General features: G+C 35.9%; 1 protein-coding gene across 1 annotated transcript in view; it reads left to right on the top strand.

Moving 5' to 3' along the window:
• The first annotated feature begins 1,590 nt into the window (after nt 1–1,590).
• The window catches only part of LOC149787673 (nucleoporin NUP35-like), a 50,771-nt gene continuing 36,415 nt past the window's right edge, over nt 1,591–15,946 (top strand). Inside the window, exons 1-2 of the mRNA XM_089973872.1 lie at nt 1,591–1,710; nt 7,410–7,537. Coding sequence (XP_089829998.1) covers nt 1,683–1,710; nt 7,410–7,537 — 156 coding nt within the window. The 5' untranslated portion in view covers nt 1,591–1,682. The remainder of the gene's footprint in view (nt 1,711–7,409; nt 7,538–15,946) is intronic.

The following is a 15,946-nucleotide window of genomic DNA, read 5'->3' as shown; positions in this document are numbered from 1 at the left end:
CGGTTTGTTTTAGCACTGGAAGAATACCTTTTGTTTCGTGGCTAGGATCTCCCAGTAAAGCTCTTTCAGTGACCGCCGCAGCTTTTTCGGTAGCTGTTGTAACGGGTTTAAATAATTCTTCTGCACCTGTCGCAAATTCAACTTGTGCTTGCTGCCGTTCTTGAAGTTATTGTCACACAGAATCTCTCACAGGAAGAAATCTTTTTATTGCTTCTAGTCGCTCTCGAGCTAGTCTAGCGGAATATGCTTCTCCATTGTTGGCCATTATTGTTAACTTAAATTTTTAATTCAGAGCAGCAGAGAGGGCGACGACAACAGCGACAATTGCGTTTACAAAGCTCACTATTTCGGCAACAAAGTCACTGAAGTTGTAGGGAAACCCTTCTGACGACAACGACAACAAAACGGCAACAATTATGTTTACGGCATCAATGCGTTTTATAAAGGACTATTTCAATGTTTAGCAGTTGTAGGCGGCGACCTCTCTAACTAGAGAGCAGCAGAGAGGGCTGAACAACACCGAGTGTTTTCGCAAGATAGACCCTTGTATTAGCAGGAATAGTTGTATAGGTAGATATTTTCATGAGATAACCCTTCAAGTCAGCAGAGAAAGCCTATTTTGTCATGTTTACTGACTTGAAGGGTTTATTTTGTGAAAAGAACCGCTCTATCTAAAATGTTCTCGATAGAAGGCTCTGTTAAGCGAAATAGTTTGTGGGATTCGCCCTCTCGGTTGCTTTTTTTCTTCTCGGACTTTATCAGTACTTTATCATTATTTATAATTATGTTGAACAATAGTCCTTCTGTTTGGTTAATTTTTTTGTCGATATAATTTACAATATACACGTTTCTAATATGACTTCGCGCGACTCTGTCAGGCTTTGTGTGGCTTTGTCGAGCTTTGTATGACTTGGTCAGGCGTTGTATAATTAGGACTTACTGAAATATTGTATTTTCTTTCGATAATCATTCAAATGAACAATTTATCAAATAATAAACATTTTTCATACGATTTTCTTATTATTTGAATTCGAACTTTGCCGCCAAAATTTATTAGGTTATTTAATTCGTCATAATTATGTTGAAAGCTAATTCTTCAGTTTTGTTAATTTATTTGTCAATATAATTTACAATATAAATACACTTGTCTAATATGACTTTTATGACTGTCAGGCTTTGTGAGGACTTGTTAGGCTTTTGTATGACTTTGTCAGGCTTTGTGTGATTAGGATATAGTTTAAAAAATAGCATTTTCTTTCGATCATAAGTTAAATGAATAAGTTATAAAGTAATAAACAATTTACGAATGATTTTGTCAGACCATGTTATTACTTTGTCATTATTCGATTTCGAATTTCTACTCTGTCGCCCAATTTTCGGTCATTTAATTCTGCTTAAATATGTCGAAAACTAGTCTTTCGGTTTGGTTAATTTATTCATCAATATAATTAACAATATAAATACACGTTTTTTTTTGTTTTTTTTTAAATTTGACTTTGGATGGCTTTGTGTGGCATTGTCGGGCTTTGTCAGGATTAGCAGTATTTAGTAGGACCCTATTTGTGGTGTTTATTAAGACTGTGTATTAGTTGCGCCATTCACATGTGGATTTTACTTCCGCCAAATTTAAATTGAAACAAGGGCAGTTTATTTCACCCAGAAGAAGCCTATTGTGGCAGACAATGTCGTTTCTCTCCCCAGATAGTCACGGTATATGAACTGAGTCGTCTTATGTGGTCATAACCCACATTCTCTCTCTCTCTCTCTCTCTCTCTCTCTCTCTCTCTCTCTTGACCAATAAGATGCTCTCTGCAGTACTGTACAGTACAGTCAAAACCAAGGAGTCCAGGAGACTATTATTTTCTGTTGGTGGCAGAAAAATAATTGTGCAGAGTTAAGGGGGCAGGGGCCAGTTTTATGTACAAATTTAATGCCGCAATCAGCGACCTAGTATAAAAAATCAAATACACAGGTGAGGTCAAAAAGGTCCATAATTTTAGGTACCTATATTAAAACAAAGCATAAGAATATTATTCACTTAACCAGAGAAGTCAATGTCAGTTCATAGCCAGGGATGGTCCTGGCTTTTAAAAAGCTGTCGCCAAAAAAATCGCCAACCTCAATATTTTGTCGCCAATTTTCAAAAAGTGTCGCCAGAACAAGTAGTGTACATTTTTTCAAGTGTTAATTTAGTCTGTTAATGTAACAGGCAATGAAAATTACAAAAGATGGGTTGGTTAATACTCTAATTACAACAAGCATTAACAAAATGTTACAAAGTGTTACATGAAGATACGTCGCGATTTTAGGGCTGCCCACTTGTTGAACGCAGTTTCAAAGTCTAATTTTTCACATCTGTACATGCTGATTCTTATTAAATTCTCGAGAGATGAGATGCAGAGTTTATTTCTGATGTCAGTTTTTATGAGGTTCATCTTACTGAATCCACATTCACAGTCTAAAGTGCTGACAGGTGACACCAGTAGTCTCTCAGCAGCCCCCCCCCCCACACCCTTATGGCTACCTTCACAAAGCTTGTAGTGAATTGCTTCCTAAATCCCAAGAATGATCACTGAATGCTGTATAAATTTTCTCAACAAACAAAATAGGATCTCCATTCCCACGATTGAAACTTACATGAGTCAACACTTGGCAATATTGTACCGTATATATAAGCATAAATTCACACCCTATTTAGGTATTCTTTCACTCCTGTATTTTGAGAAATAAATAATTATTATTAATTATGCAAAACTGTTTTCTTTTTAGCTATTTTTTGTTGCGGAGTTTAAGTCTCTGCAGCCGTAACACGGGATTGATGGCAAAAGGAAAAGATCAATGAGTAAAATGCTGCACTGGCGACAGATATAATTGTGATTGAGATTTTTTCCATTTGCTTTGTATATATACGCAGTAGTCGGTACTTCAAAGGTTATCAGTTTTCTATGAAGGTTCAACAAAACTATTGTATTGGTATATGTGAAAAAAAACAAAAAAAAACAGAAGGATTAGTCATTCAATTAATTGTATCTGTTCTATTCGCGTCTTCAGAAGTCGGTCAGTTGTAGGTATAGTGCGGTAGCATGAATGACTGTATCACAGCATACAGTACTCAGCCCAGATGTCAGCATAAGCAGATTATATGTAACAATGCACTGTAAAGATGGGGTTGTCAATAAGAACAAAGGATCGTTTGTTTAACAGATTGATTCCAATGCATTACTTAGTCAAGTTTGTGGCTTCCTTTCGTTCTGGCTTTAAATTTATTCAGTCCAAATCCATGATTGTATGTACAAATTAAATAACCAAAAAGTCTGTCGCCAAAAAAATCGCCAGATGGGATATTTTTGTCGCCAATAAGGAAAAAAAATCGCAATTTGCGACATTGGCGAAGCCCAGGACGATCCCTGATAGCAGAAGAAGTTTATGAACCCCAACCCCTATTTTATACATGTTTTTTCACAACCAAAGGCCATTTTTGACAGCATGTGGTGCTTACAGTGCAAACACAAGCCCTTTTCCTGGATGAAAATTTGGAAAAACATTGTCTGCTAAGTAGTTTGATGCAATTCAGAATAGTTGTCATTCAAGCCGTTTTTTAGATACTGTACTTGCCTTGAACCCACATGTCTTCTGCTATGGGAGGCTAGCTCTTCTTCCTAGCTGACTGTTGGTATTTCACAATCAACATTCTGCAGAGCAGCTATGGAAGGTGTACAAGCCTGACATTAGTTTCAAGAACAACACAAGATAGAAATACCTAGTTCACAAATATATCCATATCTATAAATAGTAAACGATAATAGTTGAAAAAGTCACACCATAGCCATAACCCTTTACCTCATGCAAGTGTCTTTGGACGCCTCTACTCCATTCGCATGGAAGCGCCTTTTGATGCCTCTACTCCATTCGCATGGAAGTGCCTTTTGACGCCTGCTGTAAACATAAGCCATTTTAAGCGGTTTTTGTAGCACCACCTTCGGGGGAAAATCCCAATTTGATACTACATTCATTTCTGTGAATGACAATTACGTCAGATCACATGGTCACTGTTTATGCTCTGGTTGATATCTGCTATTTTAAGAAACTGGGTCATAATCTCCACTCTCCAAAATGGAGGTTGCAGATTTCATTCAGGAATTACGAAGTTTTCACGTTTAGAATCACAACTATGAAAGATTCAATAACTTAGGTAAAGGCTGTGATATTGATGTAGGCAGCAATTAGTTTTTATAAATTATCAAATTCAGATGACTTAGTGATGTAGACGCGGACAAAAGACTTGTAAATTTCGAGTATGAGAAATGGCAGCTACGGTTGGTCACACGGTCTCGCTGACTTGACGGTGAACGAGTTCTCTCAAGATTTTAAAGCACGTAAAAAATTCTTCCATGAAAAATAATTGCACAACTGTAACAATAGGACTTAACTCTTAAATTTTTCCACACATAATAGATGTAAAATGGTTAAAATTGCTGTTAAACGTAACATACACTACATTGCTTAACAGGTAACAGGCAGGCTTATGCGTATGGAGTCGAATAGGTAATAGGTGTTCTATTTATAGTGTGCTGCACTTTGTAACTATGCTCTATGAGGTAAAGGGTTAAGTTAAGAAATTTGCCAGGAGCCAATTTACGAAACTGGACCCTGCCACCTTAAATTCAGTGTTCAGTGGTGGACTGTCCATGCTGTAAAAATTATGAATCTCAGCTGGCTTGTAACTTACGAACTTAATTACCTGGACGGACCTTCATACCCAGTCGGAAAACCTAAAAACTCATTTGTTGATCCATTGTACCCATTTCAAATATTCTTTATTTGCAAAACCATCTCTGATTTGATTATCTATCTATCTAGTAGTATAAATAAAACTGCACTGCTATAATACTGTGACTGTGAGAGGACACACAGCAATATAAATAAGAGTGTGAAGTCTAAATATAGGTTTTATTTATAGGACTTCTGTATATCCAGTCTTCTATAGTTTCTATTTAGGACTTCTGCACATCTAGTCACATTAATCCATCGTGAGCATATGCGAATAACAGTGGGTAAATAATGTGAGTATATAATATACTGTGTACTACATGTTGTTCTTTCCTTTCCTCAGTCATCAATCCGCTAAATTTGTTTGATAAAGAATGAGCAGGGCAAAGTCACAGACATTGTTAGATATTTTAATTTTAAAATGGCTGGCCAGACATTTAAGGGGACACACAGAGGTCTCGGAAACGCTTTATCACATGTATTTAGACACAATTTTTTTACCTGGGACACGTACGTTCACTTATACAGGAGTCCTTAGTACGCACGCATTTGCCGGACGTCAAATTCAAGGGCTTGCCAGTCCTGCTTCAACCATATGCTGAGTGGGAAAATATGTTGATCATATGATCATTTTAGCTGTGCTGATATTTACAATGAGAAAATTCAGTGGCTGAAAGACACCCAGATGTACATGTTGTCATTGTAAGAGTACATCTGAAGAAGGTGACCCTCTAGCATGGCAGCAAGTTCAAAGACTTGACTAACTGCAGAGTGGTGGGAAAATGTTCTAATATTTACAATGACAGAATTCAGAGGCAGAATGACCTAGTGATGTACTTTTGTGTAAGAGTACATCAAATGAACAACTTTAGCTTTCATTATTGTGTTCGTTTCCATGTGTAGCCGAATAAGCAGTGCACGTGAACTTGAAATCAAGACATGTTGAGAGTTAGACAAATTGTTATTTGCAAATCAGAATACCTATTTTGGAGCAAATTGACAAAGATTGTAATGAGATTCATCAGAGTGCTAGAAGTTGCTAGAACTGATATTTCACATGGAACCCTATGTGTGATGCTTAGCTTAGTGCATGGAATAAGACCTTTCCTTGGCCTGACATAATTTACTTTCACTCTAATGGACAAACAAGAGGTATATGTCAGTGGTGTAAAGAAGTTAGAAAATTAAACTCGTGGCAACCACTGGTTCTACTCATCTGGAAATTTAGCCACTTCAGGTGTGCCCAATATGCCTCTGGTAGGGGACTGCAACTTTTGCTGGTGGTGCTCATTTTTTTCCAAAATAGGAGTCCTACACCGAGTCTCCTAGTTTTAAAATCCTAGCAAGACCTCTGGACATATCTGGGAAAAAGAGGATTTATGGCAACCCTATGCATGAAATTGATAGGAAGATTATTCATTTTCTCAAAAAATAACCATATTCATCAAGTAGAGCATGTGTCTGCAGTGTGTTTGTTGGAATCGTATGACTAACATGTTGCTCTCTCCTTAATGAATCTGGGTAAGTTGATTTAATGATATCAAACTGCTTTTGACAACATTAGTTTGCATTTGTTTGTTTTGTTAAAGAAAATTACCCCTATTTCCACTGACTTATGCTTCCCTCAACTACCATTGGATTGAAATCTGTGTCAGTGGAAATTGAAATGCTTCCACCTATATTTGGCAAGATATGATTCCAGTGGGAACATAAAATAGAAGTAAGTGTGGTCTGACTAAAGCATTTAGACTTTATTCAGTGCAGCAATATTAATATAGGATGGCAGTTGTATTCTTGACTCCTGTAGTTGCCCAGTTAGTTAACTGTGGAACAAGCTACAAAATATCATTTGTACTGTCAGTACAATGTTGTACTCCTCGGATCATAAATATTGTGGTTGATGTCTTACATAGGACTGGTGATCTCCAATGTGACGTACTATTATGTGTGCATATAGTCCACCAATGATTTAGTTGTACAATCGAGTGGGTAGCATATAACAAAATTATTTGTACATTCTTGGCTAAGTTTTGCATTTACAGGGTTTGCATGGTACCTTGAAAAGTACTGGAATTTCAGTTCATCTTGGAAAAGTACTTGGAAATTGTTTTTACCTTGAAAAGTACTTGAGACATCCCAAAAGGTGCATTTGGCAAAGTAAGTGTTAAAGTACATATACATTTTTGGACAAAATGAACTAAAGGTGTGATCCAGTACAATCTGGATTGAATGTCGTGTCCTGTGATGTCACAATGATAGCTGCGCATATTGATAATGAAATTTGTACTGTCCTAGATTCCACTCAATGTGCTCTTATTTTGACCCAAGTTTAGTACATGGCCACCATTGTAAAAGTGCATAGTGATAATTTTCATCTGGAAGTTTCTTGGTGACAGTTAAGGTGCAGTGCATTCAATATTCAGGATTAAATCGAGTTTTGGTTAAAGAAAAGTAGTGTTAAATTCAAAAGAACAATTTATATTAAATTTTAATGAGTAAATGTGCATACATGACCCATGTGACTTGTACTATACCTCTGTATCACAGAATTATGATCAGGATTTATTCAGCAAGCAAGACATTACTGTTGTAATGTATTGCACATTCATGATATTTGTAAATGTCGAACTGTTTTCCAGGATACATGCATCATGGAGGAGCTGAACCAATGGCTATGGGTTCTCCTACCAGTCCACATGCTGGTCATCAGTCCCAGTTTCTCCCAGGCTATCTCCTTGGAGACTCCATGTCACACAGTGCATCATTGGTGGGTATCTTTGAAACATGGCACACAGTCGACCTGATTTTATGGGGTCTTGATAAAGAGTCCTTTGACTCTGCCATTGTCTCATTCTCTGTCACTAACTGCGGTTTTACTAAGTTACAAAAGTACTGCCATTATACAATACATTTCACCTTGTTTGCTCATGAATTAACATAGTGCTTAACAATTTTATGGAAAATTCATGCTGGAAAAAGTCTCTTGCTAATTATTTGTACTTCTCTACATATAGCAACCCCAGTCATTTTTCTGATATTGAAATAACTGCAAACACATTTGATTTCTTCATTCTTAACAGCATTCCAAAACATTTTAATTTTTTAAAATATCTCTATTAGAAACAAAGTTATGCAAGTTCCAAAATATTTACCAATTTCTAGAATTTGTGTCTTATATAAATGTATTCAGATTATATGGCAGTCATGGAACCAAAGTAAAATGTTCTTTCCATAAAAAATGTTATAACTTTCTTTTTGGTTGAAATATTATTATGAAATTTGATGTTCTGATTGCATTTTTCCTGCTGAATTCATTACTCTCATTAACTTCAATATTTTCGTTTATAAATGAAAAGCATATAAACACTTCACAACTTTTATGACATTTAACTTAATACAAATATATCACATTAGCAATAGTTTATATGTATGTAAAACAACTTCGAAAACAAACAAAAAGTCCAATGTTTGTTCAAAACTGTTATTGAAACAATGTTGCAAGACCTAATTTCATGAATATGATTCAAGTTGGTTTCATCTTCTAAATCCTGTGATGTTATATTTAGCTCCTTGCAGACTGGACCAGGAAAAGCTACCATCTTTCACTTGGAACTAACGTTTCAATATCATATACCTGCAATATAATTGATCACTTTCAGACTTTGTATTTTTGTGTTTTGTATTTTAAAAACATTATTGATCCTATCATATGTTATCAATGCATTGGGAATTTAAGAACCCACTTTAAGTGTGCGTGTAGTGACTTTGCTATGCTCATCAATGTAAAACAAAAAAAACTGTCATACCAGAACTGCATTTGACTGATAGTGATGAAATTTTTTATCATTATTTCATCAGTGTGTGTGTGTGTGTGATTAGGATTTTTAACGTATCTTTAACAATTTTTCAGCCATATCGCTACAATATCTGCAGTGTGATAGTTTATAGTGATGTCTAGCACTGGGGCATCATGCTGCAGACATGTAGCATGATGTCCCACCCAGTCACATTATCCTGACACCAGGCCGACCAGTCCTAACACTAACCTCTTAATGCTGAGCGCCAAGCGAGGCAGATGTTAGTACTATCCGAGGCGGACGCTCTAACCACTAGGCCACCGGAGCAGTTTATTTCATCAGACAGTGTTCCATCACAAAATTTAAACAAGTGCAATAACATAATGAATACAAGGTTGAACATATTTTAAAACCGTTGACCGTTTGTCAATTCAGATATTTACAGCGTCAACAACTGGAGCCTATTTATAGCGGATGAAAATCTACGCTTTGAGTGTTCATTTTGCGACTGTATACTGTCTAACCGTACAACAAGTGTTAATACGATAAAAACTATTTAAAAATCATTTTAGCATGTTCTTCTGGCAGACCAATTTGTGTAAAATTAATAATAAGTTTAGTTTTGGTACATCAGTTTTGGAAAAGTTAACATCATTATCAGCTGTTAGAAAATTAAAACATGACGGACAATGTTGATACGTGGAGATTCAAATTTTTTTACAAATTCAATGCTTGTTGCAGTTGGTTTATAAACGTTTCTGATATATATATATTTGGTAGCAAAATAAAGCTTGGAATATGCCGATTTTGATGATATATGATGCATTTATTTAAATTGCCAAACTTTTGGTCAAATCTGAGTCAAGTTTGAGGGATTTTTTCTTTATGTAGGAATATCATAGGAATGTGCTACAACCACTTACCGAATTGTTTACATCTCCTCTGATTAGATTGAAAGTTTCATGAATATTCGTGAAGTTTTAATAACCCGCATTTGTAACGAAGAGAGGTGTCACATGACCGTGGCATGATCAGTAATCCTATATCAGACTCTGACATAAAAATGAAGGAATTAGAATTCAAATACAAGATGGAATTGGAGTTAAGGAAGCTGGAACTTAAGAAAGAATAAAGAGAAAAACAGATGCAATTGCAGTTGGAAAAAAAAGCAAATGAAATTGGAAAAAGAAAAATAACAAATGAAATTGAAGAAAGAAAATGAACAAATAAAGTTACAGTTTGAGAAAGAGGAGAGAGAGAAAGTATCAGGAAAGAGAGAAAGAAAAACAAATGCATTTACAAGCAGAAGAAAAAGAGAAAGAAAGATAAATGCAATTACAAAAAGAACAAATGCGAAAGGAAGAACGAGAGAAAGAAATGGAATCCACTTTAGAATAAAGAAATGGAGCTGGCAAGTGAAAAGCATATTAATACTTCAAATACAAATTTAAGTTTTGATCTTGCAAAGAATATTAGATTAGTGCCCCCTTTCAGAGAAAAAGTAGACAAATATTTTACTTATTTTGAAAAAATTGCTGAAAATTTTATGTGGCCAAAGGAGAATTGGACTCAATTATTACAATGTGTACTCACTGGTAAAGCTAGTGATATTTACTGTTCACTGTCAATTCAAGAAAGTGGTGACTAAGATATGGTTAAAGAATGCATCTTGAGGGGTTATGAGTTAGTCCCTGAAGCTTATTGTCAAAAATTCAGAAACTATTGAAAAGAAGCTGGACAAACTTATGTCGAATTTGCTAGAGAAAAAGAGCAGTTATTTGATGGATGTTGCTTAGCCAAGAAAGTTAAACAAGATTATGAAAGTCTTAAACAACTTATATTACTTGAAGAGTTAAAAAAAATGTGTTCATAGTCTTAACTTGACGAGTATCAGATTGAAACCTTGGAAAATGCTGCTTGAGCTGCTGATGAGTATTCATTAACTCATAAAGTTCCTTTTGTAAATAAGACTTCTACTGAACAGTCTTCTGGCAGAAAAGTATTTCAGCCTAATACAAACCCTTCTAAAACTAAAACTGGCACAACTTCTAAAACTCAAGCTTCTGGTAAGCATGATTCAAGATCCTTGTCTCTTACTACGTGTACCTATTGCAAGAAAAAAGGACACATTATTTATGATTGCTACAAATTAAAAAATAGGCATCAGAATCAAGACAGACCTATTCCAAATGCTCTTATTTCATTTCTAAGAGGTCAAGGTTACAGTCATGTATTGAAAGCAGTACATTTGTTGGGTCTAATAAACCCTAGTCTGATTTGATCATGGAGAATTATGAACCATTCATATCGAAGTGTTCTATGTCACTCATGGGTGATTCAGCCAATCCTATCCTTATTAATATTTTAAGGGACACAGGAGCTTCTCAGAGTCTTTTATTGTCAGGTACTTTGCCTTTTTCTGAGAAGTCTTCTTCTAATGAGAGTGTTCTTATTCAGGGAGTAGAGTGCGGCTTTGTTAATGTTCCTCTCCATTGTATAAATTTGTCATCAGACTTGGTCTCAGGACCAGTGACAGTCAGAACAGTCTCTGTTTTACCTGTTGAGGGCATTCATTTATTACAGGGGTCCAGAGTGGTCTAAAGTGCTCTCCGTTACGGATCACTGCTATCTCACCTCTGTCTGCGTAGGTTCGAGTCTCAAATTCGGCCAATGTGGGTATGTGAGAAACCTTGCCAGTAGCTTCTCAAGGGTCGGTGGTTCTTTCCGGGGTTTTCCCGGGTTCTTCCTCCACCATTAATACTGGCCGCCATGTATAGCCTATCGTGTGCTGAAAAATGGCATTAAACCCTACAACAACAAAAACAATCATTTATTACAAGGCAACGACCAAGCTGGAGACAAGGATGTGGTTAATCGACTTGTAACTGACAAGCCTTGCTTGGATCAGAAAGTTGATCCAATTGAAAAGAATTCCCTGATTTATTTCCATCTTGTACAGCTACCAGAGCTATTGCAAAGAAAGCTCTTGAAAATGATGTTGATAAGGAAAGTATTCCTTTAGCTGACACATTTATTGGTCAGGATTTTGATGAGGTCACTTTCACTCCTTGTTTGGATCAATCAGACGGTATTGATCACAGTGATCCTCTTTTAACGATTCATTCACTTTATTCTAATCAGGGTGATAAACGACAATCACTTGTCGTCGAACCGAAAAGGATCCTGTAATCTCCTGTTTGTTTCAACAGGCCATTAGTGAAACTGAAGCTACTGAAGTTACTGTCTGTTATTTCATTAAATATCAAATTCTTATGAGAAAATGGAAACCTCCCGGGGTATCTGTGGATGGCAAATGGTCAGTGAACTATCAAATTGTAGTTCCAAAAACTTACAGACAGGAAATACTTAGTCTGTCTGGCCCATGAAACTCCTTTGGCTGGTCATTTATGGATCAATAAAACTTATCACAAGATCTTGACTCACTTCTATTGGCCAAAAATAAAAAGTGATATTTGTAAATACTGTAGATCTTGTAATACCTGTCAAATGGTAGGAAAACCCAATCAGAAAATGCTTAAGGCTCAGCTACAACCTGTTCCTGCCTTTGACGAACCATTTAGTAGAATTATGGTATACTGTGTTGGTCGCTTACCTGAGACCAAGTCAGGTAACCAATACCTGTTGACCATTATGTGTGCATCAACAAGGTTTCCAGAGGCATTTCCTTTGAGGAATATTAAAACTTTGATCAAGGTTTTTGCTCAGTTTGGCCTTCCCAAATCTGTCCAGTCGGGTCAAGGTTCAAATTTTAGGTCTGGAACTTTCCATCCTATTGCACTTGAGTTTGGCATTCAGCAATTCAAGTCAAAGTGAAATTATAGTTTGGCAGAATTTTAATGGAGAGAATTGTTGAGTCTGGTAATAATGGAGTTATGTCTCTCAAGCTCATTCTTCAGAATTTTCTTCAGATTAGATATTACGGTCCTTACAAAGATAAGAAGAAAATCAATGAGTTAAATTATAACATTAGTGCTCCTGGGATCTAAATAAATTATAGGAGTACCAGTATATTGAAAGAGATAGGTTAAACGTGCAATTAATTTAGTAGTACCTGTCCCACTCAGATCTCGTCTGAGGAGGAGGACAAACTGATGGATCTGCATCGCGAGCAACAGCAAGAGGTTATGTAGGAGATCTTGTCTGAGGAAGAGGAGAAACAGACGGAGGAATCCCTCACTTCAATTGAGATTTGGGAGATGTGTAAAATGTGGGAAACCGTGCAAAGTTTTGTAGAAAAGCACCACCCGAATAAGGCTTTTGCAGTGCGAGCGATGAATCTGTTTAACGACAATGCAATGTTACATTTCCACGAAATCCTCAAAAGGAGGCAAAAGCAAGTGTCATTGGATGGGTTCCTTGCTAAAGTCACACAAAAAGAAAAAGATTCCAGTTAGCCAACAGATAGCAGTGATTCCGTTAGTGACAGTGAAAGTCGTCCTACACAATAAACCTCCTCCACCTCCTCTCCTCTCTCTCTCATCTCCCTCACACCAGCTACAATTAAATTTAAATAATAAAAATATAAAAAGGTATTTTATATTAATCATTTTTACATGAATATTTTTGGGTTGTGGAACGAATCAGTTTCCATTATTTCTTATGGGGAATTTCTCTTGGAATCATTCAAACATTTAAATATTAGGATTTCAAACATTTTATTTGTGGATTATTGTTGGATTTGATTCTGGAAACCATAAGTGCTCATATTTTTTCATTTTTACAGTATTTTTCCTGGGAAATAAATGGTGGCATAAATGCAAATTAAATTTCCAATCTTTTGAAACCATAGATATCTGGCTGTCAGGTTAATTGAAGATGGGATATCTCACAAAGATGTTTGTTAAACTTTTTAATTTATTCACTTGTTTTCATTTCTCAGTGAATAGCCCCATCCTCTGGGTAGCCCCTGCAAGATGATAGCTGTCTCCAGCTGACCAAAATCTAGGCCACTATAAATATCTGTACATGTAGCATGCAAACAACTACAGCCACATGTTACTGGTGACAATATAGTGAACTGTTAAGTGTCAATCATATATAGATCAAATGAGGACTAAACATTTTTTATGTATGTGTTATTTGTGTTTTCTAACAAGATGTGACTGACACAAGAATTTTACAATTTGTGATCTATACTCGAGTTCATGGATTTTTTTACATACTTGTTCAGTATTTAATGGATTTTAGATTGTACTACACAAATGTAAGTTTTCAACATACAGGTATATTTCAGACTAGTTTGTCTTCATTTAATCAAAAGCACATATTTTTGCATCCACTTTTATTAACACACACCTCCTACCACCACCATTTTTTGGGTACCGTATTTGCTGGCATGTAAGTTGATGTGGAGTACAAGTCGAATCAGCAAATTTGGCAAATTTTCTATCCCTTCATCCTTATATAAGTCGATGCTGAGTATAAGACGAGGCTAGATCAACACCTCAGATTTTTTTTTTTCTTCGTTTTACACATTGCATTTCGAATTTTATCTTACCTGTAACTCAGTAACTTTTCCAGTCAGGATCATTAAATGTAACTAATAGTCCTAACTTATTTCACAATTAGTATTTTAAACGTATTATGTACTTTTAGCTACATATAATGACGCTGACCTGAAAATTTATTGAGTTACAGATAGGATAAAACTTGCGATGCTGTGTGGAATTAAATTATAATCACTTCCTCATTCATAAATATTAAAAGTATTACTGTGTGCTATTTCAGATTACCAGCAATAGGGAAACTGCATAATTAATACCAGAATGCATTTTCGGGTTGGGGGGGGGGATAAAGAGAGAAGGATGCATATGTATTCCATCACATTTTTCTTTCTTCACCTCGTGATCAAAATCAAAGATGGTCCGATATAAGAGAGAGAAAGAGAAAGTTCAGCTCTTTGTTGATTTTTTTAATTCTTTTTTTAACTTATTGCCCCTATGTTTCTGAAGCTTTAGTCAAAAAGAGAAAACATTAATAAATGAAACCATAAATGTAAACTATAAAAATACATACCATACTCCTTCAGGGATTAAATATTCACAGTAGTTATATCCATATAGTCTCCATTAGGTTAAATTCCAAGAATGACCCTTGCTAATATTTTTTGCAAGTATAACGACACCTCCATTCCCAACAATGAAGATTTTGTTTAAAGTGCATGTACTCTTCCTGTACTTAGGCAGCAGCTGTTTATGATCTTTGCTCATACTAGATGTACTCTAAATTGCTGTCGGTTCCATCGGCAAGTTTAAAAATGTCACTGGCTGAGAAATTTACAATAGCAGGGATCGTCCTGGGCTTCGCCAATGTCGCAAATTGTGATTTTTTTTTCCTTATTGGCGACAAAAATATCCCATCTGGCAAGTTTTTTGGTGACAGACTTTTTGGTTAATTAATTTGTACATACAATCATGGATTTGGACTGGATAAATTAAAAGGGAGAATGAAAGGAAGCCACAAACTTGACTAAGCAATGCGTTGGAATCAATCTGTTACACAAACGATCCTTTGTTCGTATTGACAACCCCATCTTTAGAGTGCATTGTTACATCATAATCTGCTTATGCTGACTTCTGGGCTGAGTACTGTATGCTGTGATACAGTCAATCATGCTACCGAACTATACCTACAACTGACCGAATTCTGAAGACATGAATAGAACAGATACAATTAATTGAATGGCTAATCCTTCTGGGGTTTTTGGGGGTTTTTTTTTTTACATATACCAATACAATAGTTTTGCTGAACCTTCATAGAAAACTGATAACCTTTGAAGTACCGACTACTGTGTATAAATACAAAGCAAATGGAAAAAATCTCAATCACAATTATATCTGTCGCCAGTACAGCATTTTACTCATTGATCTTGTCCTTTTGCCATCAATCCGTGTTACCGCTGCAGAGACTTAAACTCCGCAACAAGAAATAGCACAAAAAAAAACAGTTTTGCCTAATTAATAATAATTGTTTATTTCGCAAAATACAGGAGTGAAAGAATCCCTAAATTGGGTGTGAATTTATGCATATATATACGTTCCAATATTGCCAGGTGTTGACTCATGTAAGTTTCATTCGTGGTAATGGAGATCCTATTTTGCTTGTCGAGAAAATTCATACAGCATTCAGTGATCATTCTTGGGATTTAGGAAGCAATTCACTACAAGCTTTGTGAAGCTAGCCATGGGGGGGGGGGGCTGCTGACAGACTACTGGTGTACCTCATAAAAACTGACATCAGAAATAAACTCTGCATCTCATCTCTCGAGAATTTAATGAGAATCAGCATGTACAGATGTGAAAAATTAGACTTTGAAACTACACTCAACAAGTGGGCAGCCCTAAAATCGCGACGGATCT

This window comes from Sinohyriopsis cumingii, chromosome 11 (genome assembly GCF_028554795.1).
Source record: "Sinohyriopsis cumingii isolate HCF-2022 chromosome 11, ASM2855479v2, whole genome shotgun sequence".
Lineage (NCBI taxonomy): Eukaryota > Metazoa > Mollusca > Bivalvia > Unionida > Unionidae > Sinohyriopsis > Sinohyriopsis cumingii.
The sequence above is the reverse complement of the archived record's forward strand: the minus strand, read 5'-3'. Positions and strand labels throughout refer to the sequence as shown.